The 24,917-nt window shown below is 43.7% G+C and overlaps 1 protein-coding gene and 1 pseudogene across 1 annotated transcript in view; both read right to left on the reverse strand.

Annotated features, from left to right (window-relative positions):
* DRC1 (dynein regulatory complex subunit 1) overlaps positions 1-24,917 on the reverse strand; it is a 45,880-nt gene that overhangs the window by 1,102 nt on the left and 19,861 nt on the right. Inside the window, exons 6-16 of the mRNA XM_027113633.1 lie at positions 24,684-24,770; positions 23,968-24,090; positions 16,069-16,208; positions 14,945-15,079; positions 14,373-14,605; positions 11,637-11,749; positions 10,377-10,466; positions 9,746-9,832; positions 1,946-2,121; positions 690-833; positions 231-333 (exon numbers count right to left, since the gene is read on the reverse strand). Coding sequence (XP_026969434.1) covers positions 231-333; positions 690-833; positions 1,946-2,121; positions 9,746-9,832; positions 10,377-10,466; positions 11,637-11,749; positions 14,373-14,605; positions 14,945-15,079; positions 16,069-16,208; positions 23,968-24,090; positions 24,684-24,770 — 1,431 coding nt within the window. The remainder of the gene's footprint in view (positions 1-230; positions 334-689; positions 834-1,945; positions 2,122-9,745; positions 9,833-10,376; positions 10,467-11,636; positions 11,750-14,372; positions 14,606-14,944; positions 15,080-16,068; positions 16,209-23,967; positions 24,091-24,683; positions 24,771-24,917) is intronic.
* Positions 8,145-9,218, reverse strand: LOC113623952 (GTP-binding protein SAR1b pseudogene; annotated as a pseudogene).

Consider the following 24,917-nt stretch of genomic DNA (forward strand, 5'->3'; position numbering starts at 1 on the left):
GCTGGGAGGCCAGCACTGGCTTCGTCACTGCCTCTGAGAGCCCTCCAACAAGCAGCCGGTGCTGAAAACGATGGGCATCAAAGGGACACTATCACAGCCTGCATCTCAAAGCTCCCACGCCTCGCGGCAGGGCGGGGGCAGGGATGACACCTCACTTCCTAGTATCTCCTCCTGTCCCACGGCCTCTCCCAGCATCCCGCCTCCCCTCCCTGGAGGGTCTCGTCACCCACCTTGGAGTCTAGATACTGCTGCAGCAGCTGCTGGAGCTCTGTGTTCTGCCGCTCCAGAGAACGGTTTTCTATCAGCAGCTTGGCCCTCTCGGTCAGGACGAGGCTTTGGGCAGAAAACTCGGTTAGAGGCCCATTGAATCCTCCATCCTCTATCAAGTAAGGGCCAGGGGCTCTGTATTTCTATCTGGTTGGAGGTGGAAGAGGACCCCAGAAGGCTTGCCCACCAGAGCAGCCCTCCCGCCCTGAACGAGCCAGGCCAGCGGGAACAGAACAGGGAGGGCGGGGCCAGAGGGGCCTCCCCAACACTACAGCCCCCCAACAGGGTTGCCCTTTGGCTGCTTTTCTCTCCAAGGGTTCACGGGACAGGGAGGCGCCGAATGTGGCCGTTCCAAGCAGCATCCTTCTCCTACCTGTCTGCCCGGCTCCCTCCTCCCCCTGGGCCATAACAGACACACGTACTGGTATTTCTCCATGGCTGTGTAGAGAGCGTCCCAGAGGTTCAGGGTGGTGGCAGGGATAACCGTGGTCAGGGCCTTCCAGTACTCGGAGTCCTTTGAGTCGTCTCGCACAACCTTCAGCAGCTTCACTGGTGCCCGAAAGTCCCTGAAGGTTGAGAGCACTGGTACCATCCTCTCCACCTGGTGTCATCCAGGCCCCCGAGCAGGGCCCATCACAGTGCCTGCACCTCACAGACTTACTGCCTTTCCACCTGTCACCTTCCCACCCAGCTATACAAATTCATCAGATCGTGGAAGATTCTCAGAAAGAACACCTGCTTGTCATCAACTTTCCTGATTCCTGGTGCCATTGTCACCTTTGTGAAAGCATCACTGGAGTTTCATCCACCAGCTTCCTCTCAATCAGTTTACTTCACTGGCTTCATAGTGTATTACTCTGCCTATTTCTTCCACAAATGTAGCAAAGCAGCTCTCAAAATTTATCTCCTCTCCATCCCCTCTAGGATAGGCTTCATCCAGGCTGTTCCCTCCCACCTGGACAAACCTTCCTACCACTGTCCTTGCATCCAGCAGCAGCCCCCTCCCTGCCGCCAACGTGATCTTTCTCAAATGCAAGTCCCCTCAGGGCTCCACCATGGCTTAAGATCCTTTTCTGGCTCCAGTCCACTACAGGGTAAAGACCAAGACCTTGGGCAATTTGGGTAAGGCTCTCAAGATCTGGCCTGGCTCCTCTACCCAAGCCGGTCCCACTCCTCAGATCCTTGACACTCCAGCCATACCTCTTTGTCGTGATTCTTGAACCAGGCCTTTCCCTGTGCTGTGACATCCTAAAATGCCCTTCGCCCCCCACTTTGTCCACCGAGGAAAACCCAGTTCTGGTGCCATTTCCTCCTAAAGCCCTCTCTGATATGCCAGATGGAGGTGACCACTTCCCCTGAGCAACATGACACCTCCATATGCTTTGACCATTGTTCTGATCACAAAGTGTTCTCCCCACGGGGCCTTCACACACAGCAGATCCCAACAGATGTTCGTTGAATGAATGAATGATGAATGAAAACATGCAAATCGCTTCTACACCCATTTCTTTCATTGTAATGTCCGTGGATTCCTCTCATCCTCCTTCCAGACATCCTTCTACTCACTCCCCCCAAGTTCTGGCTCAGCAGCCTCTTCTCCCATCCCTGGCATCTGTTGGGCCCCCATCCCATCCAGCTTCCCCAGTTCTCAGGCAAGCCCTCCAGCAACACAGCCCACCTGGGTTTCCTCAGACCCGTGACAAAGGCCTCCAGAATCTTGAGAACATCGTTGGGGTGGATGAGCCTGGGAGAAGGCGGGGGCTGCTTCTCCTGTGGCTCCCGGTCCACAAGGCTTCCCTCCTTCTCTCCCTGGGGGTCCAGCTTCTCCAATGGTGATACAAGGCTTGTTCGCTCCTGTAGGGGAGACACAGATGCCAGGGGTTGATCTGGACAAAGGTGCAAGGGTAACCATGCCTGGAGGTACGCAAGCATGAGTGTATGAGGACAGAAAGAGGAAAAATGGAGAAAAGTTTACAGAAAGTTACAGAAGTTAAGGAGCTTCAAAACAGTGATAATGTGAGAATTCCCTGGCGGTCCAGTGGTTAGGACTCAGTGCTTTCACTGCGGGGGCCCTGGTTCGATCCCTGGTCAGGAACTAACGTCCCGCATGCCATGTGGTGCAGCAGAATTAAAAAAAAAAAAAAAAAAAAATGCAGTGCAGCCGAATTAAAAAAAAAAAAAACCCACAAGAGTGATAATGTTCTATTTCTAAACAGTTCACAGGTGTTCATTTTATTGATATTCATAAAGCTTATATGATATAAATATCCTCTTGACTCATAATACAAATTAAATTTTAACTTTTTAATTTTAAAAAGTCCTCCTACTCCTGCCTTGCAGTTCATTCATTTTACTTCCCATGGGCAAACCAATGTTATCAGTTTCTTATGTATCCTCCCAAAGAAATATATATACATATAAGCACACACACACTTTTTCTTCCATTTTTACATGAATGATACTCTACGACTTACATAGTAGAGTTTCACAATAAACCTTAGAGAGCTTTTCACATAAATACATAAAGAACTTTCTTGTTCTTTTTTTTACAGCTGCATAGTATTCCATTGTGTAGGTGCACCATATATTAATCAATTCCTTAATGACGAAAATTTAGGTCATTTCCAATCTTTTGTCATTTCAAACAGTGCTGCGATGAATAAGCTATGATAAACACATCGTTTCAACTGTATTGAGTATATCAATAGACTAAAATCCTAGAAGAGGAATCACAGGGTGAAGTGTACCATACGGTTTTGTAATCGATCCTGCCAAGCTGTCCTCCACAGAGGCTGCAACAATTTACACCCACACCAGCAAATTATGAGCATGACTGTTTCCCAAATCTCAGCCATCACTATGTGTTATCAAACTTGCAGATTTTTGCCAACCTGACAGATGAAAATGGAATTTGAGCACTTTTAATTTGTATTTCTCTTAATACAACAAAGCCTGATTATATTTTCATATGTTTAAAAGTTTTTTTTTGCAAAGACCAGGTAATCATTTTATTTTTCTATTCCTGACACTCAAATTCATAGGGGGTGAAAAGACAATAGAACATAATCAAAATAACACACAAACACAATTCAAGAACATTTAACCAACTATTATAGCTGTTCTTTGTAAAATACATAAAAGTAAACAGAAACATCTTTATATAAATTAATGCTTAACAATCTGTATACACTGTAAAACAATGTTTAAAATTCACACTAAGATACTAGTGCAAGCAGTGGTGTACAAAAGTGTAAACAAGGTTAGTGATGAAAAACTTATCACCGACTTGCCACTTCAACATACTCTGCATTCACTCAAATACTGAAGGCCTCACCACGGAAAACACTGATCACTTTTTGCGGTACACGGGCCTCTCACTGTTGTGGCCTCTCGCGTTGCAGAGCACAGGCTCCGGACGCACAGGCTCAGCGGCCATGGCTCACGGGCCCATCCGCTCCGCGGCATGTGGGATCTTCCCGGACCAGGGCACGAACCCGTGTCCCCTGCATCGGGGAACGCTTTTAAAGTTATGTGACTACCTTCACCCTGAGTGCTCTTGCCTCAATATGGCAACTGATTATGAGTCCAGGTTAGGAGCAGCACCAGGGAATCCAGAAACCCATGTGAAGTTGGCCATTCTGATGTGAATCTTTATACTTGATAATGAAAACAATTTCAAGGACAACTTGTATGTCAAAAACTGTAGAACTGTCAGCTCCCTTTTCCCCCGAATATTTAAAACTAAAATTAAATCTAATTCCTCCGCTTCATTGAAAATACACACTGAAGAAGAATTCATCCACTCCAGTGCGGCTTTTCCACAGATAATAATTCTGCATGAAATAACTCAAAAACCTTTCCCATTTCTGTCCTAAAATCTATTTGGGGTGGGGGCGCTCCTGAAACAAAGTTTACTTTGAATAAATTTGCTTACTTTACTGTGATTACTTTGGGTTCTGTTTGAAAGTGTGGTTAAAGCCCAGAACCATCAATCAGAGGTATTAAATATATTAGCTATTTAATATTCTAAATTATGAGGACAAAAATTAGCTAGTTCAAAACTGCATCTTCAGTAGACTCTGTAGATTCCCTTTATACTCAGGGATATTTTTATCCAGGTGTGGGCTGGGGGTATGGGAGGGGGAATGGTTACAGGGTTCAAGAGTAGAAACATGGTTTTAACAAAATCCCAATCACTTCACATAGAGGCACAGTCCTATATTTTTAAGAGCTTGTTCTCTTTCTTTTCTTTTTTCTCTTTTTCTTTCATTCTTTTTTTTTTCTTTTTGTTAAAAAGCTAATTTGCATTTCAAAAGGACAATGATGGAAATGACCAGAAACATCAATATGGAGCTTTGGGAACTTAGTCCTTAATTGAATATATACTGTTTTCTGAACTCTTAACTATGACCAAAAAAAAAAAAAAAAAAATTAAAGGTTGATAGAAAACCTTTAATTCCCTATTAATTTTGCATCCAGAAATTTATATTTGCTCATCTCTATTTTTCTCATGCTCTCTTGGAGACTTTTTGAAGCTTCACCAACTTTTCCATATGTTTAAAAAGATCCAAACAGGGACTTCCCTGGCAGTCTCCACGATTCCAACGGAGGGGACATGGTGATTCCTGGTCGGGGAACTAAGATTCCGCATGGCACCGCCAGAAAAAAAAAAAATCCAAACAGTGTACTCTAAATTAAATCAACACAAGATTTTCTGAGAGACTTCCTTTTATATTAGCTATTTTTAATGTACTCTGGTCAAAATTTATTTGGCAATAGAAGCCTTGCAAACTTCAGTCATGTAAGTGACTAATAAGACTGAAATGCCTCGTTGAGCCACACACCAAGTACAGTTTCAGAAAATGTAAACCTGTCTCCTGAAACTCTCAAATCATGTCAACTAGAGGTATTCTGTTTTTAACGATGGAACTTGTGAAAATGTTGGGTTAATCAAATCATTTTGCAGAAGGCAAGAAACACTATTATCACAGCCATTACTCTATTTTAATGATTTATAAGTAGCTTATGTGCTGGAAAGCACTACACAGAAGTGTGAGCCAGTTGAGAACTAAAGAAAAGAAACAACGTTCTGTGTATACATTGTAAACCACAGTAAATGTGTATACGTACACAGGCACACAAAACGAAAATTTAGATCTATGCAGGCAATATCTGAATTCATACTTCTTTGGCACTCAAGGATACTGGGTCAACTAAGCCAATGGCGAAGAATATTTTTTCATACGCTTTAGGAAATATCTGTGCCCCAATTTTTAAAAAATATAATCTTCGATCTAAAAATTCACCAAGATAAACTGGAATCCATCAATTGAAACAGTTACACAAAACTATAATTAACAGCAGTCATTGAAACAGGTGTGAGGTTAAGAATCTCTTCTTTAAAAATATAAAAGCCAGCTGAGGCCCTCTATTTTTAGAGTTTTGGACTTAAGATTTTAAAACATCTTTTGAACACTTCCTGATTCATATGGAATCCAATCTTAGCTTGTATACAATAGTGTTAATTACATTTTCACACTTTACAGTGGGAGGAACAAAATTAACCTGTGTCCTCAATACTACCATTTACCCAGAAACTACTCCGCAAATGTGCACGCTTGCACAGGCACATACAGAGTATATGTTTTCCCCATGTGTTTTTACTGCTTCTCGGCATTCTCTTAACTTGCTTCTTCTGAAGGAAGCAGTGACTCAGTGTATATGCTCTGAGGAGATCTCAGAGCTAGATGGTAAGCCCAATGGCTGGGGAAATCTGAGGCCCATCTCCCTCAAGCTGGCAGGAAAGTACAGCTTCATTTCCAGAGGTTCAGGCCACAAGACTCTTACATCATTGGGAAAATATCCAGTTTAGCTGTGGTTCACAAGGTGATTTTGTTCCTTTGATGCCAGTGACAGACCTAGAATGAGAGTTCTGGAACAAGATATTTTGTACCAGAAAGCAAATATCCTCTAGAGAAACCACTAAGCTTTTTCCTTTATACCAATTTATAACACAAATAATTAACTTCTCAATGATCACAATAGATACTAGGAAATACTTGAAGAAAGGCATGTCCCTGTAAATACTGAAAAGATGCCAACGACAAGAAGCAGTTACTTTTAATAAGGCTTAATTCTGTTTAGTCAAGATATTAAAAATGAGTACTTTAAATATATCTGGCAGAATAACCCAAGAGGCTGAAATATCATTTGCTACTTTTCCCATGGTGCTACTGATGTTTCTAGGCAGGGAGAAAGCTTTTTTATTTTCGCTTAGAAGGAAGCTGAAAGTGAAATAGAATCGGTGAATTCCTAAAACCAAATGTCATGGTGAAATGACGTCGTTGGTTTAGCTAATTGGTAATTCCTTCCAGGCATGTCCTTCAATCCATATTTGCTTCATATATTACATTATTGATGAGAGAAGGGACTACAGTAATTCTGATCTGGACAATAGCTAGAGAAAACACTAATTCTGATATTAAAATCACTCTTGATGGAATTGGAGCAATCTATTCTCAATGGAATTGGTTAAATATACTATAAAACCTTGGTTTGTGACAAAGAGAGGAAATCTTAAGCTTGACAGTCTTTAAAAATAAATATTTGGCACTTGTCTTTCAGCTAATTATGGGACTGTCCGACATATGGAAAAAAAGAACTCAATTTCTTGGGAAATTAAAATGCTTTAAAAAAGCTAACTAAAATCTTATTAGAAAGTCTATCAATGAGGCTTGCAGACACTATCACGTGGCAAGCACTGTATCTAAAAACAAAAGCCTTTTGTGCTATAACATGAGAGCTAACTGAGAATAACTTAAAAAAATAAAATTAAATATATGGATTCCACCAAGAAATAAAATATGCCAAAAATGCAAAAGAGCTGGAGGATAGGAGCAAAATCCCCAAACATCTCAGTGACAAATGAAGCAGAAAAGGCTCTTTTTCCTCAGATGCAGGTCTCCACGATGAAACCGCGCACAAGACCCTACTTGTCGTTTGCCCTGGAGAGTACCATTAAGTATAAAGAGACTGGGGAGTACCTCTAAAGGTGGGGAGACTGCTGCCTGTCACTACTTTTGGTGAGGAGGCACAGAACACCAAACCGGGCGCCAGTAAGACGGAGCACTTCAGAATCAGACAACGGGAATGGGCCTTTCAAACCAAAAATTAACCTTGGGTTGTACCAGAAGCTGTGTTTTTCTGCAGAAGGCCGATCCCACAGGGACTAGGACATGGACCCCATCAGCACTGGCAATGGTAATGTTACAGATAAAAATACACATGATTCAGAGATAAATGTGGTATAAGTTGCCACCAAACACAACTTGTCTCCTGGAAAATGCAAAAGCCTCTAGGAACTTAGGCATTATTCTAAATATTCTGAAGCAATCTCCTTTCCCGGTAACCCCCTCATATAGATAATATTAAACATGCAAAATTTCAGAGCATACTAGCCAGATAAGGCATATTAAAATGAAACATTTGCCCAACAAGGATGCCAAATATTAGGGTTTGCTTTATTGCATGACGTTTGCATAAGAAAAAATAATGAAAACTGTAAGGCTTCATGCAATCATCAATAAGCTAATTATTAACTGTTCACTTAAGATAGATGGACACATAATCTAAAATTTAAAAACTAGTTCCAAAAAAGTACATAAAAAATGTAACATGATGAACTTTTAAATATGGTTTACATTTGTAGTTTCATATTAAAAAGTGCTTCAAATGTAGTCTGGAAAGTTGCTCTTTAAAAATGGTGCTGGAGGTAATGTCAGATTATAAACTGTAGAAACTAATTATTTTTATGGAATTAGAAGGCTAACATTGTGATATTCAAGCTTACTAGAATCAGTTTTCAATTCTAACTCAGATTAGGTTGATAAAATATTAATCTAAAAAACATCTGTTTTCTAACCAACAAAAGTCTATCGAATTCAAGTTATGCGTGATGAGTGATCAAATCTCTGAGTAGGCCTGAATGGTGAGACCTTGAACCAATGGGGGCTGGTGTTAATCAATGTACTGCGCCATCCAGCGGAAGCCTTCTCCATAGCCTCATCTTTTGAGCACACTACACATGAAAACTTCTAAGGGCTGGGCATTCAGTTCTTTCAGAGACACACTGCCCTTTCCTGTTGTCTGACCATATAAACCAAACATCTCTCGCAACCTCTCTTCACTGATGGCTTCAGGCCCGTCAGTCTTATTCCCAAGAATCAGTATAGGCACATTAGCAACAGTTTCATCTGTCATTAGTGAATGAAGTTCTTCTTTTGATTCTAACAGCCTTTCATGGTCTACACAATCTACCAGAAGTACAATGCCGTTGATAGCAGGAAGGTAGTTTTTCCACACTCTTCGAGCTTGAACATGTCCACCCAGATCAAAAGTTGTAACGGTCATGCCAGCAATGGTTAGTTCTTCTGAAGTGGGATGTAACATTGGGACATGTTGTCCAAGTCCGTCATCTTTTAGCATGTGTAGCAATGTTGTTTTTCCCACATTATCCAATCCAAGAAATACCAATTTACCAGTTTTCTTATAATCCTAAAAACTGTAGCACACTGCTGAAACCACTGTGAATCCAGTCAAATATGAAGGACATAGCCAAATCTTATAGGGTCTGCGATTGGAGAGAACACAATTCCTTGCTTGGCGTCGGCCCTACTCACTCCGACACCAAACTGCAAAGAGCGATGGCTGCCGCGGCCCTAGTCCCTAAAAGTTACCTTATTGCCTCTTCTAGGAGGTGTTTGTTCATATCCCTTGTCTGTTCCATTGACTTGTGGGTCTTTTTCTTATTGGTTTATGAGAGTTCTTTATATAGTAAGGAAATTAGCCCTTAACTGTGATATGAATTAAAAATATTTCCCCCCTCCTGTCATCTGTATCTTAACTTTGCTTATAGTGATTTTTGCTCTACAGAATTTTTTTAATGCAGTCAAATATGTCCTTTTTTTTTTTAGCTTCTGTGTTTTGTCCACTCAGCCAACTCTTTTCGGAAGCATAACAGGATACTCACCCTGGGGCTAACAATACTAAAAACATTTTTTAATTCAAGTTTTAATTTTTATATTAAAATTTTATAATATTTTTAACATGATGACTTCCTCAAAATAGTCAATTACAATCAAGATAGGTATTAAAAATGGGCCCTGCTTTGCAGGGAAGTGCTACGGATCAAAATATTCAGAACTTGGTGAGCCCAGGTCTCATGTGGCTGAGGCCTGGCTTTGAGGGAAGGCCCTGGAAAAGACTCCTTGGGCCTCAGTATAAGACCAGCATCTCATCGCCAGCCAGCCTTCCCTTTACAAAGACAAAAAGTAATAATAACAAGGGAAATGCTAGGTTAGCTATCCTTGACACAAAACCCTCACTATTTCTCCAGAAGTATTATTCAAAGGCAGCAATGCTCTCTGGGGGCTTCCAGGAGAATTTTAAATGCTCTCTTTTTTATTACACGTCACTTTACCTGGCTGGGAGGTGAATGATGAGCTTGGTATTTGAGGAAGAAGTTTACTAGTTTATACAAGTCATCTTCATTTTCGATTCCAAGGGCCTGAGGGAAAAATAGAATGACTGCTCAAATACCACACATCAAGAAGCGCCCCTCTCCACATGGCTCCGGGAGTCACCAGGCCCTCAGCTCCCGAGAGCAGGGGGCTCGCTCCCCTCAGCAGCCCCAGCGCCTGCCATGGCCCAGAGTACAGGCCATTCAAGCCCGGAGAGCTCAGTGAATCTGGACACGCACATCAGAACAGAGGAACGACGTTCAGGTCAGGAACGGCTCCATATAGGCCTGGTGGGCACGAGAATGCTAACGGGGCTGAACCCACATCTCAGTCTAGGGGCGGAGGGGAGAACCTACGGCTGAGAGCTGGGCCATGAGAGAGGAACTGACAGAGGAAGGGGTGGGATGGGAGACATCGATGCGACTCTGAGGCCAATTCGTACATGGAAAACAGGTGAAGGGAAGGATGTGACAGGGAGCCGGGGAAGCCCCGGGAGCCCCGCATCTACTCCTGGGCTGAGGCAATGCTGGAAACCCCAGGGGGCTGTCTTTACCCCAGGACCCTCACCCACTCAGCCCTGGGGGGACTCACTGAGAAGATGGCGTCCAACTTCAGCAGGTAACACTCGTTCTTGTCCAGGGGCAGGAGAAGGCTCAGCAGCTTCCTCTCTATGAGGAAACCCTGAGGAGAAGGAAGATGACATCTCCAGTCAGAGACAGGGTTCAGGACGAGTCCCAGGTCCCGCATCCCCCCTCTGGGTAACTAGCCAGGGACAACTCCACAGAGCAGAAGCCCAGGGCTGACACATCGGACAGCAGGGCCCTCGGAGGGAGGCCTTCCCGGGATGCCTAAGAGCCCTTCCCAGAGACAAAGCCAATCCTCACGATGGACTGAGTTCCCCGCACCTCGCCCACAAGCCATGGGGCGAACACCTGAGCTCCCCGCCGCAGTCCAGACGTGGTCCAGTCCCGTTCCCACCCGCCCATGTCACTTCACTCAAATGCTACTCCCCAGACATCTACCGGACACAGCGGTAGGCAGTGAGCTGGAGGAGAGGAGGGCTGGGGGGAGATGGAGACACCAGAGCAGAACACGGTGCACGTCAAGTGCGGGGGTGAGGGGGGAGAAGACTGGGTGCCCGCTCGGAGTGGGAACAACGCGTGGGGGAGGGCTCCTTGGAGGGGTGGCCACCGGCAGCAAGCCTGCGGACAGAGGGGGGCACCCGCCGGCCGCTTCCTTCAGCTGGAGCTGCCCTCGGTGGCAGGAGCCCCCCCTCGTGCCCAAGAACTGTCCCAAGTGGACTGGAGGCTGCCAATCTTTGTGCCACCTGCTTCCCATCTCAGAAATGAAAATCTGCCTAAACACCAAATCTGTTTGGGTACAATAAGACTTTTAGCTGGACCAGCTCCAGCGAGGCCTTTACACCAATTAGTTTTGCTAAGATACAGTGAAGATATCCAAGGCCTAACACCCCCAGAGTAATTGCAGGCTCAGCTCCCAGAGAAAGGCCACCGTCGGTTGTGGCCACGCTACTTGTCAGGTGTATGCACGGAGGCGAGACGGGTGCCCTTTCTCTCGCAGATGAGCAATTGTTTAGCATTTCTTTTTTAATTAGCAGGAGCCCGTTGGCTGGCCTGGGCCAGGCTTGCTGACCACGAAGGTAGGGCCTGGGGACCAGCCAGGTCAGCTCTGGAGCACGACAGCCTCTCCGCGACCCCACGAAGCCCAGGGGCCGCCCCCAGCACCACCCTGAGGGCCAGTCCACTCCTGCCTCCAGACCACCTCTGGCCCGTCCAGCCCTCGAGAAGGGCAGGAAGTCGGCCAAGCCACCCGCCAGGAGCCCAGCCTCACCGACTCGTCACACAGGAGCGTCAGGATCTTCCTGGTAGTTTTCGCTGACACTTGCTTTGGCAGGTCCAGGTACGACCCTGGCTCTGAGGCGGCCTCCTCTGCCCGCTTCTCTTCTGCAGAGGGGCCATAGCGAGAAGAGAGAGAGAAAGAAAGAGAAGGTGACTCCTTGGGCTGCTTCACTTTGAGGAACAGTCAAACGGCTTTCCTTGAGGAAATGTAGGCCTTAAAAGGCGTCTTTAAGGCACTAGCAAGTTCCTTTAGCTGAAGAAAGCCCATCACGTGGGGAGAACAAAAAGGGAGGTTGGGGGTCGAAATAAGAGACTATCCGGAGAATTCTGCCACCCTTGGCCAGCCTAGAAAGCCTCACTCTTCCCAGTTTCATCTAACTGGAAACACCATACTCAAAATCCAGCCTTGACCAGGAAGTGGTAGGGAGACCGTGAACCTGTTAGTTATTTGAGAGAGAAATCTAACACATCCACCACGTGGTTTCTAAACCTGCAGAAGATTAGAAGCAGCCCATGAAAATGCAGGAAAAGTAGCGGCCTCACAGAACAGTGTCAGCACGAACTGGCAGCTGGTAGCAACAGCAAAATTTTCCTTAATGAAAATTTTAAAAAGTGTTTTATGCTATACATCCCTCAACTGACAATAGTAATACAAATCATTGCACTGCCCAGGTTTTACTACTTGCTCAAAAGGTAAAACAAGATAATATATATGAAAAGATTTTGAAAAGGACAAGAGCAAATTGCTGGTGGAATGCAAAATGGTACCATCCCTATGGAGCAAGACCCAGAAAAATTACAGAGGCATTTACCCTTTGATCCAGTGATCCTACTTCTAGGGAAATATCCCAACAATTCCCAGGCAAAAACATGAAAACACAAAGGCACAAAGCTATGTGTTACAGCAATATTCTAATAGCAAAGACGCCAAGAAAACTGGAGATATCCCAAATGACCATCAACAGAGGACTATTTGAATAATTACAGCCCAGTCACACAATAGAGCACCAGATAAAAAAGGAATGAAGAGTATTTCTTCTTCCTAGTATAGACGCATCTCCAGGATATATTGTACATAAAGAAAGCAAGGTGGAGAAAAGCATATGTTCTCATTTACCTAAAAATTGGTTTATATAAAGACATACACATTTGTTTATAATTTTAAAAAGTAACGGAAGGATAAACCGTAAATTATTAAATAGTTACCTAGAGGAGAGGGACAAAAGAGGATAAAAGCTATTTATTGAGTATAACTTTTTTGTACATTTGACTTTGGAAATGTAAATATTTTACATAATTATAAAACAAAATTCAGTTGTAAAAGAGCAATCACTAACAATCAAAACTAACATGAAACAAAAAGACCTAAGCGTGTATACAGTTGGTGACATAACCACACAGAAAGCATTCCAAGTGATTTTAAAAGACAGTAATCTGTCTGTACATCCCTAGTAGGTTGTATCCTAAGAACAAAAAGAACTGCAAAAAAAGTTTAAACTCTTTTTAGTAATCATTTGTTAGTGGTAGGGTTGCTCTTTTATTCTGAGACTATTTTGTGGTACCGTAAAAACGTATATGAGTAATTATTTTGAAGGCGCTGAGTATGAAGATTTTCAAGTTGGGAGAAAGGAGATACACTTTGATAAGGTTAAGTAAAAAATTCTGGCATCCTGGTGATTAGGAAGCATTAGGATTATGTTTTAAAGATAAAATAAATCATGTATCATAAATACATGATTTATTTTATGTTTATCTTTAAAACATAATCCTATACTCTCGGCTCACCCACTGAGAAGGCCTGGAAACGATGACCAATCAAAACAGTGAGCCCTCCAGCACCCAGACTATGGTTTCAAAATGCCATTCCCTATTTAAAAGGACAAAGTCTCCTTGGAGGAATGGCTGATTCCAGACTTGAAGCAGGAAAAACATAATGTGAGCCTGGAACATCTGGTCATTCTGGAAAGCCATGAAGCTATCAAAGACTGCTGGGGTTGTGTCGAAAGGACCCAGAAGCCGACGGGGCCAAAGATGGAATAAGTAGAGCATTAGTAAGGATGATAACTGTAGTAAACCGAAACATCACATTTGTTTAAACCCATGTGTTCATAAGGAAAAATTTAAATAAAACCTCATTGGTCACCTTTAGAAGATGCTAGAGCCCCCGTCTATTTATTCTGAAGACTAGTAAACAGAAAAAAGACTAAGCACTCTCCTGCTTTTCCTGTACAAACTGCATCTCAGGGTAGCAGATAGCTGATGGGGAGAAGATTCTCTTTTCAGAAGGGTTCCAGCTAATAAATGAAGGCAGAATGATGGAACTCAGAACACCATTTTGCTGCAATCCCTAATGCAGTTAATGGATCTTAGACAATGGTTATCAATGGTTGCTAACATCACAAAGGGAGACAACTTGGCATCAGTTTATCCCAATGGAGGTAGGCAACAGTGTATATAGGGAAAATAAAGTGAACTTGAATCTGATCAAGCTTCTAGATCTAAGTACCAGTTTATAATACAGGGGAGAAGGTAAAGCAATAAATTAGAGGAAACTTAAAAGTCATATCAACCAATCATGCTCTCTGGACCTCTTAAGCTATGAAACCTTATCCCCCAGATAAGGGAACTGCTTTCATTTCCCTTATCTGTAAAAGGAGTGGGTTGACCCGATGTTCTCAGAGGGCCCCTCCACTCCAGCTCGAAGATGCTATGACTCTGTTCCAGTCACCTGCTTCCATCAGCACTTCCTCTAAGATTTGCGTGGCCGACTTCCGCTGCTGCTGAGAAATTGGTCCCACATTCTTCAGGAACCAGAAGTCAGGTGCTGTCCAGGGGAGCCCCAGGTGATGGGTATGGATGACCCTGTCTACATCAAAGGCTCTGCTAATCAGATCTTTTGCCTCCTCTTCATTCATCAGCCAAATCTCCCGAAACTGCTTGTCATCAATGAGAGCGAAATGCCTGTGAAGGAGAGTTATTGACCGGGGCCAGCTGATTCCAGTGCCAGGCCAGCCCCCGTCCCCACCCCCAATTAGCAGCAGGGCAAGGACCGAGGCAGAGCTGTGGGAAATCCTGAGCCTGGCCCAATCCCTGAGCCCCTGATTCTCACCTGTGAGAACAAGGCAGGTGACATGCAAGTAAAGGGACAGGAAAGACAGCACAAAGGATTCTCTGGTACCCTGGTCCAGCTCCCCAGAAGCAGGTGATATCAAAGTCTGATGAAATCACCGCCGCTACCAGCTCTACCCCTGCAACCTCTATCCTAGGGCACATGCCTTGGGACCCACGTCCCTGAAATACCTCATGGCTTTCTGCATCTCCTTGAATTGCATCACAAAGCGTTTGTAGTCTGAGGTTAGGGACTGGTTCTCCTCCTGAAACTGCTTTACCTGCTTGTTATATTTTGATCTCAGATTGTTAAGTACATCATGAAGGCTGGGTTGAAGAGGAAAAAAAAAAGTTAGTCTGCAAAAAAAGGAAAAAAAAAAGAAAGATACACTTAATCTCTGGTAGGAGGAATATGGCATTTTTATGTTTTTTGTTTTGTTTTTTTTCTTTTTTTGCGGTATGCAGGCCTCTCACTGTTGTGGCCTCTCCCGTTGTGGAGCGCAGGCTCCAGACGCGCAAGCTCAGCGGCCATGGCTCACGGGCCCAGCTGCTCCGTGGCATGTGGGATCCTCCCGGGCCGGGGCACGAACCCGTGTCCCCTGCATCGGCAGGCGGACTCTCAACCACTGCGCCACCAGGGAAGCCCTATTTTTATGTTTTTATCTCACTTTCATTTGTGGTATTTTCTAATTTTCTATAATGCACATGTACTGCTTCTGTAATTACAAGTTGAGCATTACCCAGATAGCCGGGCACACATGAGAAGTGACACATTGACATAAGTACTTATGTTGGCATTATTTGCAACAGCAAGAGATTAGAAGCCATCGAAATGTGCATCAGTGTGGGACTGGGCAAGTAAATCCTAGCATGTCTATGCAGTGGAATACGAGGCAGCTTAAGAAATAATGTGAACCTTCTCTACGAACTGGTATGGAAACATCTTCAAGACATAGAACAGTGTGTATAGAATGCTATCGTTTGTGTAAAAGCAGAAGGGGATGAGACTGTCTATCTGTGTTTGCTTGTACGTGCGTGAGGAAATTCTGGACGAAACAAAAGAAATGAATAATGGTCACAGAGGTGGGACAGAGGACCCAGATAAAGGAGGGATGGGAGACAGACTTCTTGCTGTAAACTCTTTTCGGGGTGTGGGGAGGGTAGAACCAGTTGAATGTTTTCCCCCCTCAAAAAAAATATTTTAATAAGAATTGGTTATATTTTTAACAGTTTCTACTCCTACAAAAGAGTACAGACCCATCCCTCTTTTCAGCACAGAAAGGCCCAGAACAAAGACGCTGTGCATGCTAGCTTACCAGTTGATCTTCCTCTTTTGCTGGGATTTAATCACTGTGCTTTCTTCATCTCTCTTCTTCAGCACCTGGAAGCTGTACTCTAACTTCTCTTGGTTTAGCTGATAAGTTGCTTTCATTTGCTGAAGCTGTTGCTCAAGAATCTAAAGTTAAAGTTTAAAAAAATAACCCTAATTGGCCCTGGTACGATTTGTCATGCATGAGGGTCCCTGGTTGTTTGTTCTGCAGTCATATCAGAGGAACCTTAGGACAAGTGTCTCCACCTGAATTCTTAGAAAATTTATCATTAGAGGCAAACTAAAGGTCAACCAGAAAAAATACAAATCATTCAAGTGCAAGCTAACGTCTACGTGCTTAAAGTCTAAGAGAGATCAGAGTTAGAGCACAGTTCAAGTACAGCTACCTCTCATGCTCTGCTCCAGACCCTTCAGAGAACGAGCAGCCCCACTAGAAAAACCATAAAAGTTAACATGGCCACAAAAAACCTGCAAGGTCCCCACTCTGACCTTCCAGTTGTCAATGTCAGTGTTTAGCAAACCGTGTTCATTTTAAAGGAGGATAGAGGCAACCATTCTTACTATTTGGATCATCATTAGTTGTGTTCATTCATTCCGCAAATATTTATCGAGTGCCTATTATATGTCTGATGCTTTTCGAGGTGCTGCTGGGAAAACACAGGTGAAAAAGGCCCAGTCCTTCCCTGTCTAGGAGAGGGACAGATGAACAAGCACTGGTGACAAGAAGCAAGATCAGGGTAAGCACAGGTATGGGACCAATGAGAGGAGGGTTCTCCCGGGCCCTGAGGGCAGGGCAGGCGTCCCTGAAAATATGGCATTCGCATGTCTGAGGCCTGGAGAACGAGTAGAAGTTACTCAGGTGGAGCGGAGAGAGGTCTAGAGAGGCAAGGGAAAGCCAGATGCTTTGGGGAAACCACGAGCAGTTTAGGACGTGAGGTATGAAGCAGGGAGGGAATGGTAGAGATGAGGCTGACAGAGCAGCAGGGCCTGACAGAGCTAGGAGTCTAACGCTTTATCCTTGAAGGCAAAGGAGGGTCACTAAGACGTTAGGGGGAAGAGTAGAATTACTGGTCCACGCAGGGTAGAAAGGTCCTTCTGCAGCTGGTGAAAAGGATTAGGGAGGGGCAAGGCTGGAACAGGGCAAATACACTGGCTCGCTCCTGCCTTTCTCGAATGGAGGTGCAGCAATGGAAGATGCAATTAAGTACAATCAGATCTGGATAAGGCAGCCATGTGACATGCCACATACCACACTCTTTCAAGCCTCCTTCCCGTCTGCCTCCACTCGACCACAGACCCTCCCCAAGGAGTCAAAAGAGGAAGGAAGAGATTCCAGACTGCTCTGGGTCATCCTCAAGGAGCAGAACTGGCCAGGAGGTGATAAACAGGAGAACAAAGGCAATCACCCATCATCAGAGGGTGAGTCATTCCCACCTTCCCTGTGGAGTCGGTGATCCCCACACTAACTGAGGGAATTAGTCACCTCAGGATCTGTTTAGCTACCCCAGAGGTTTTAAATTTTCCATTATGGGACAAGAATTGAATATCTCCTTCAGAACAGAAGGCCTGTTCTATCTCTTCTTTAACAGGTGGTCAGTGAAGAACCATCTTGGTCACCAGGATGATAACTAATTGTACCTCTCAATTTCTCTACTTTCAGTCAAATTTTTATTTACTTTTTTCTAGTTATGTGCTTTTCTTTGCAAAAACTTTTCCTCATTGTGAAAGTAATATTTGCTCGTTGTAGAAAACACAGAAAGTACAGTAAAGGATAAAGAAGGAGACATAGGAGAAGGGGGAAGAAAAACTACCCATAATTCCACCTCCCAAAGGCAATTTCTGTTGACACACTGGCCTGTTCCTTTCCAGTGTTCCTTACATAATTGAGATGCAACTATACCTACAATTTTATATCCCACTTTTCTCCTTTACTATTACAACTTAAGAATTTTCCATGCCAATCAAGTTTTATTAATATAATTTTAATGGTACATATTTTTATATTATAATTTACCCTATAGGAAATATTTATGTTTACCATATACCATAATGTTTTACCATTCCCCTACAGTATATACATTTACAAATGTATAAATACATTTATATTGTTTTGATAATCTTCAATATTATAAAATAATGGTGGGAAGAATTACATTTAAAACTTTGGGGGTATTTTGTTTATTTCCTTAAGGTAGGTTCTCAGAAGTGAAGTTCAAAGGCTCTTCACAAAGCAATTTACGGTTCACACCCCACTGGCCGTGTGCAAGTACCCGCATCCCCACCCCGTCAGCTCTCAGCACTGTGCAGGGCAGGCCCAGCCCTTGGGTAGGGAGCTGTCGGGAGCCGCACCGCACTCTTCCTGAGCAGGATTAAAGTTTAATTTAGAAATTCCTGACTTGAATATTATCCCAAAGAGCCTATGGAAGGTTCTGAAGGCATGGCCTCAGCTCAAGTGCAATTAGCTGGGGTGGTCCCAGCCTGAGCCACTGCTCCGGGCCCTGGACCCTTCTAGGGATGACTGTGAGTGCCGAGTGGGGAAAGGGACACTCAGCAATTCTTCCTACAAAGTCATGATGATTTATGCCACCGTGCTCCAAACGAAACCAGCCCACTACTTCAAGTGTGACCAGCCCTGGACACCGGGGAGGCCATTCGTCAACGTGGCTTGGCACAGAAGCACCATAGAAAAGCTCCTTGTTGGATGGCGACAATCTGAGAAAGGGTGAACACTCACAGAGAAGGAGGGTCTCCAGAGCTGCTCTGGATTTGGAATGACAATGAATGAGTACCAGGCTTTGCTGGGACGGAGGCACCCAGGAGCCCCATGACCCTGGGTGTCTGCTCTGACCATGTCCGGTGACCTCTTTCTTCCTAGAGCTTTGCAATGAGCCCCTGTCACTGAAACAGAATTTCCCAAACTTACTTACTATAGAACAGTTTTTATACTTATAACACAGCAGGAGCACATGAGTTATAAATGTGAGAGCACTACCATATGAATTCTCGTGTGAATTTCATTCAAAAGGCAGATTATTACACAATAATAATCATGTAAATGGACTCTATTTTTCCTACAGAACACATCTTGAAAGGAAAAAAGTATCACTGGCATCACTTTTTTTGTTGGTCTTGTGAAACCACCACCAATATTTCACCTAGCTGAACACAGTTTACAAAACTCTGAACAAAAGTAACTAGGCCGTGTCTTTTTCTTTGTGACCTGAAGGAACTTACTAGCACCGCACTCTAACCAACTGAGCTAACCAGCCACTCGATGTGGCCTGAAAGACCTTAAATCTGAGCTGATTTTATAGACGAATATATATATAATAATTATAATCCATCACCTGACTGTTTTAATTTACAGTGTTCTGCTTGTACACGCAGTTTAATTGTATTCGCCGATTTTATTTCCTCTTGTTGAAAACATTTGCCCCTGCTCTTGGCTAATGCTCTTAGGGAACGGATGCCTGGAGGAACGAGCGATGCAGCGTACATACAGATCACACGTCAGCCCTCCCTTCACCTCCGCTCTGTCCCAAGACCACCACAGGGCGCTTCACGTTCGTGATGCCGCTTAGGAGTGGCTGGCAGTGCTGTTGATGAATTTACAGAACTAATCACGGTCTCCTGCCTCTTGCAGTTCCACGTCTACAGCAGGCAATTACATGAATTCTGTTACTCATTATTTGTTTGCAACACCTTCTGCTCGTGATAATTTTAGTACCGGTGACTCTATTGTTAATTATCACAGGTTTTAGTCTCAATATATAGCTGTCCTTGATTGTCATACATTGAGTATAGTTTCATATTAAAAAATTGTAATCTGAAGCGAGAGAGTGGCATGGACAGATATACACTACCAAATGTAAAATAGATTGCTGGGGGGAGCAGCTGCATCATATAGGGAGATCAGCTCGGTGCTTTGTGACCTCCTAGAGGGGTGGGATAGGGAGGCTGGGAGGGAGGGAGACGCAAGAGGGAGGAGATATGGGGATGTATGTATACGTATAGCTGATTCACTTTGTTATACAGCAGAAACTAACACACCATTGTAAAGCAATTATACTCCAATAAAGATGTTAAATAAAATAAAGTGTAGATATTTTTAATACCAAAAAAATTGTAATCGATCTTGTTAAATGCTTGTGCTTATTATTCAATTATCCAAAGGAATTTTGCAAAGTTGTACTCCGTGTTCCCAAGACTAATGGCAAAACGTCATGGTTAGTTTGGGGGAATAATTTATAAAGATTACAATCTTATCTGCCACAAAAATCCTTCAATGCTGCACGTACTCCAGGTGTTGATCGCATCTCCCTTTTCCCCTCTTTTTCCTGGGGCAGTAGGAGCAAGGAAGCTGCTTTCTGGAGCCGTCTCCTACCCTGGGCTGACGCCGCCGGTTGCCAATACCGCCCCAGCAGAATGGAAATTTAGAACAGCCTTTCTCTCTGGCCTTCTCAGATGATTCTAAAGACCCCACTGAGCCTCTTTATCACCGATCTCAACCCTGTGGGGATGGGAGGGAACCCCTGGATTCCATTTGGAACTGCAGACTCTCCATCCCACACTCTTGCTTACCCTTTTCTTCCCTGTTGCTCACTCTTTTATACTATTTATACTATTTATGTAGCTTGCTTTCTCGCTCAAAACATTGTAAATTCCTTAAGGACAGAAATTGTATCTTATTTATTTTTATGCTTTGCACCCTGTAAGTTCACAATACTTGTTAAATAAATAACTTGTATTTAACTTTTTGTGATGAATATTCTGGTATTAAAGTTGAACTAAACCATTTCACAATTTTAAATGAGCAGGTAAGGCCTAAAAATAAAAACCATTTGCTTCCTGCATCAAGAACTAAGTGTTTCTAGCAGTTTTATTTTGGGGTGGTGGGCAGCAGTGGTAAAATCTTCATTCATTGCTAGTGTGACCTTGCTAGCAGTAAGCACTTGAAAAGTGCATCTTCTTATTTTTACTTCTTATGCTTCACCTATCAAACCATATCTATGTGTATTGGATCCTTTGTATTTTTGTGGTTTGCAAAAATTTTAGTTCCATATTTTAGAACTGACACAGTGCTATGAATTAGTGTTAGGAATTGAGCTGCATGCCGTTATCTTTTTGACAAAAATCGACACTATTTAACTTTACTATCTAGTGAATACAGCTCAGAGGCACTATGATAAAGTTCAGTCTACTGAAATATTCCACATATTGCAATATGGGTAATCCCTGATTTGATTACCTTTTCCCAGCTAAAGGGTGGAGTGTGGTACAGTGTACTCAACTCTAACACAGGAAGGAACTGTTACACAGAGGAACTGCACACACTTTCCCACTCTGAGAATCTCCATCTGCCTGCCTCCTGCATACCCACACCCCACTGTTAGTCCCTCCAGACAGAGGGAGCCAGGAAAGCCAGGTCTCCCAGGCTACCTGCCTCTCTGCCGCTCACCTCCCTAGTCTTACCCCCTAACCTCTATAATCTCCCCATGTCCCAGAATTTTTTGGCTTCGTTCAAGCATTTGAACATTGGATTAAGAACATGAGGTTCCACTCCTACAGCTCAATAGCAAAAAAATACTCAGTTAGAAAATGGGCAAAGGACCTGAAGAGCCATTTCTCCAAAGAAGATATGCAGATGGCCAACAGGCACATGAAAAGATGCTCATGACTAATCATCAGGGAAATGCAAATCAAAACCACAATGAGATATAATCTCACACCTATTAGCATGGCTGTTTATCAAAAAACAAAGGACTGGCAAGTGTTGGCAAGGATGTGGAGAAAAGAGAATCCTTCTGTGCTGCTGGTGGGAATGCAAATTGGTGCAGCCGCTAAGGAAACAATATGGAGGTTCCTCAAAAAATTAAAAATAGAACTACCATTTGATCCAGTAATCCCACTTCTGGGTATATACCCCAAAAAATCGATCTCGAAGAGCTATCTGCACTCCCACATTCACTGTAGCATTATTCCCAATAGCCAAGGTATAGAAACAACCTAAATGTCCGATGAAGGACTAATGGACTTTTAAAAAGTGGTATATATACAGTGGCATATTATTCAGCCTTTAAAAGAAAAAGGAAATCCTGCCATTTGTAGCAACATGAATGGACATGCAGGACGTTATGTTAAGTGAAATAAGCCAGACACAGAAGGACAAATATTGCATGGTCTCACTTACGTGTAGGATCTAAAATAATCAAACTCCTAGAAGCAGAGAGTAGAATTTGCTAGGAGGGACTGCCAGGGGCTGGAGGAGGGGAAGATGAGGAGGTACTGGTCAAAGGGTGCAAAGTTTCAGTTATGTAAGATGAATAAATTCTGGAAATGTACAACAGAGGGCTTATGGTTAACAATACTGTACTGTATATTTAAAAATTTGCTAAGAGGGTAGATCTTATATTAAAGGTCTTTACCACAAAAGGAAAAACAAAACAAAAGAACAACAAAAGAGAACATGAGTTTCCATTATTTCACTGTTTGAGGCCAACAGTATGTACTTTCGTCATATAAATGATCATAGAATCAAGATAACTTGAGAAAGCTTAACAATAGCCATTTTCATTAAAAGTGTAATGTGTACAGCCCGCAGAAGCAGTGCGGCTTTCTTACAGACTTCTACTGTCCTTTGTCTAACACTCAGCTCTGTGACATTAATATAAGAAAGGCTCAAGAAAATTCTCAACTGGAAAAATATTTGTAATCTAATAGGGTTTGGGGGCGGGGGTTGCTTTTGTTCAGGCCTTGTCTTGTGGCTTTCGGGATCCTAGTTCCTGACCAGGGACTGCACCCAAGGCCATGGCAGTGAGAGCGCCGAGTCCTAACCACTGGACAGCCAGGGAATTTGCTAACAGGGTTTTTTAATTTAACCTCGTTATATAAAGCTACAAGAGGAGTTAAGACCTGAAATTCTACCAAAGGCTGTGTGGAAAAGCTTTAATCTAACATGTTTTTCTAGAGAAAGACTGAAATGAATAGAACATGAACATGCTTGAATAATAAGACACAATTACATTACATCATCTAAATATAATTAGGGATTTTTTTTTTTTTTTTAACTGATGTTGAAATACAGAATCCTAGGTTTGGAAAGAACTTTAGAAACCAGAAAAATCTAACCTCCTTCCCACGGCAGGAATCCTTCTTCTACACTGAAGACAGACATAGTCATTCAGTCTGTGAATACTTTATGAGATAAGGGACTCTTTGTTTTGTGGGCTGACCCTTTTCTGTATTAGACAGTTCTAAGTCTGAGGAGGTTCTTTCTGATGGTGAGTCAGAACCTGCCTTACTGCTACGTTCAACCATCAGTCAGGGGGCTGTGTGGCATGTTGGGAAGGATACAGGCTACTGAGACACACAGAACTGGGTTTCAATCCAGGGCTTACCACTTACCAGATAAGTAGCCTTGTCTCTGAGCCTCAGTTTCCTCGTGTATAAAATGCCATTAGTGATTTCTCCCGTTCACGTGACTGTGAGGGTTAGAGACACTGTGTATTAAGTGTCTGGGATACTGTAGACACACATTGGGCGGTGGCTGTCCTAGCACTGGCCGTGTGACACAGCTAGCTACCTGACCCTGGGGTCATTTTCCCTTCACCCCGCGAAAATACACAATTCTCTCAATGGTCCCTCACGTGCCATGGTTTCCAGACCCCTTCAGCATCTTGGCAGTTTTCCACTGGTTTATTAAAGAAAGCATTCCTCCACGTGTATCCTGTACATGAGCTCCTTCAAAGACGATCATTTAAAAGAGAGCAGATAACAAGTAGGGACTGGTTGAATGGACTAGCTCTAGAATATCATGGGTGGTTGCTAAGGAAGAGACATTCACAGGTGCTCTCTGCCTGCTCAGCCGCCCAGACGCGAGTCACACCTGCACGTCCTGCTCCAGCTTGATCTTGATCGTGTTGTACTCTTCGCAGTCCCAGATCCTCTGTTTGTTGAGCTGCTTCTCGTGGTCCTCCACTTTCTTGATGCGGTTCATAAGATACTCCAGCTGAAGGCACAGGGAGACAAGGGGAAGGGCAGGTCCCGTCCCTGTTCCGACTGTGGAGGGAGTGTGTCTGCCCTCAGAACCCCTGTGCCCCAAGGCTTTGAACTCCCAGGTTATGGCTTGTATTGCCTAATGGGGTTCTACTCCAGAAACTCTTAAGAGGAAGGCAGACCCTGCAGTCAGACATTTGTATTTCTAAAAAAAAATACCCAGTGGATCTTGGTCATATTATTTCTTTGTTCTTTACGTCTCTGAAATAAAGCGAAAACCCCACACCCTTTAAAATGTGTCTTAAAACATCATTGTGGGCGGCAAATAGCCATGGTTGGGGGAGATACCCAGGAAATAAAGTAGAGAGTGGGAGGACTGTGGAAACCACAGCGGGCTGCACGGGTGGTACTGACCACCACCACGAGAGGGCGCCATCCGCAGTCCCCGCTGGTTAACTAACTGGCAGGTGCAGTCAGGGATGTTGGCCACGGCACTCCTCCCCAAGGTCCAAAAAGGCTAGCAAATTCAGCCCCAAGAGGAGTCACCCCAGACCCCATGGACCACCCTTGACACCCCTGCCCCTCCCCCATCGGCCGCCCCTTGACCTCTTTGGCACTGTGAGCCTGCAGGGCCTGCTCCCATTTCTTCTTATTGCTGGTCAGCAGCTCCTGTCGCTCCACCTCAAATGCTTTCTGTGACCCAGAAGGAAAAGGGCTCTTGTGTCTGTTTTAATTAGGCAGGTCCCACAGCATCAAAGAAATCTCAGACAACAGCACCAGTGCCACATTGCCACCCACAAAGTCAAATCGACTTGCCAAGTTTCATGCAACCAAAAGACT

The sequence above is a fragment of the Aethalodelphis obliquidens genome, unplaced genomic scaffold (assembly GCF_003676395.1).
Source record: "Aethalodelphis obliquidens isolate GAN/ISIS:26980383/991018 unplaced genomic scaffold, ASM367639v1 scaffold12, whole genome shotgun sequence".
NCBI classification, from domain to species: domain Eukaryota; kingdom Metazoa; phylum Chordata; class Mammalia; order Artiodactyla; family Delphinidae; genus Aethalodelphis; species Aethalodelphis obliquidens.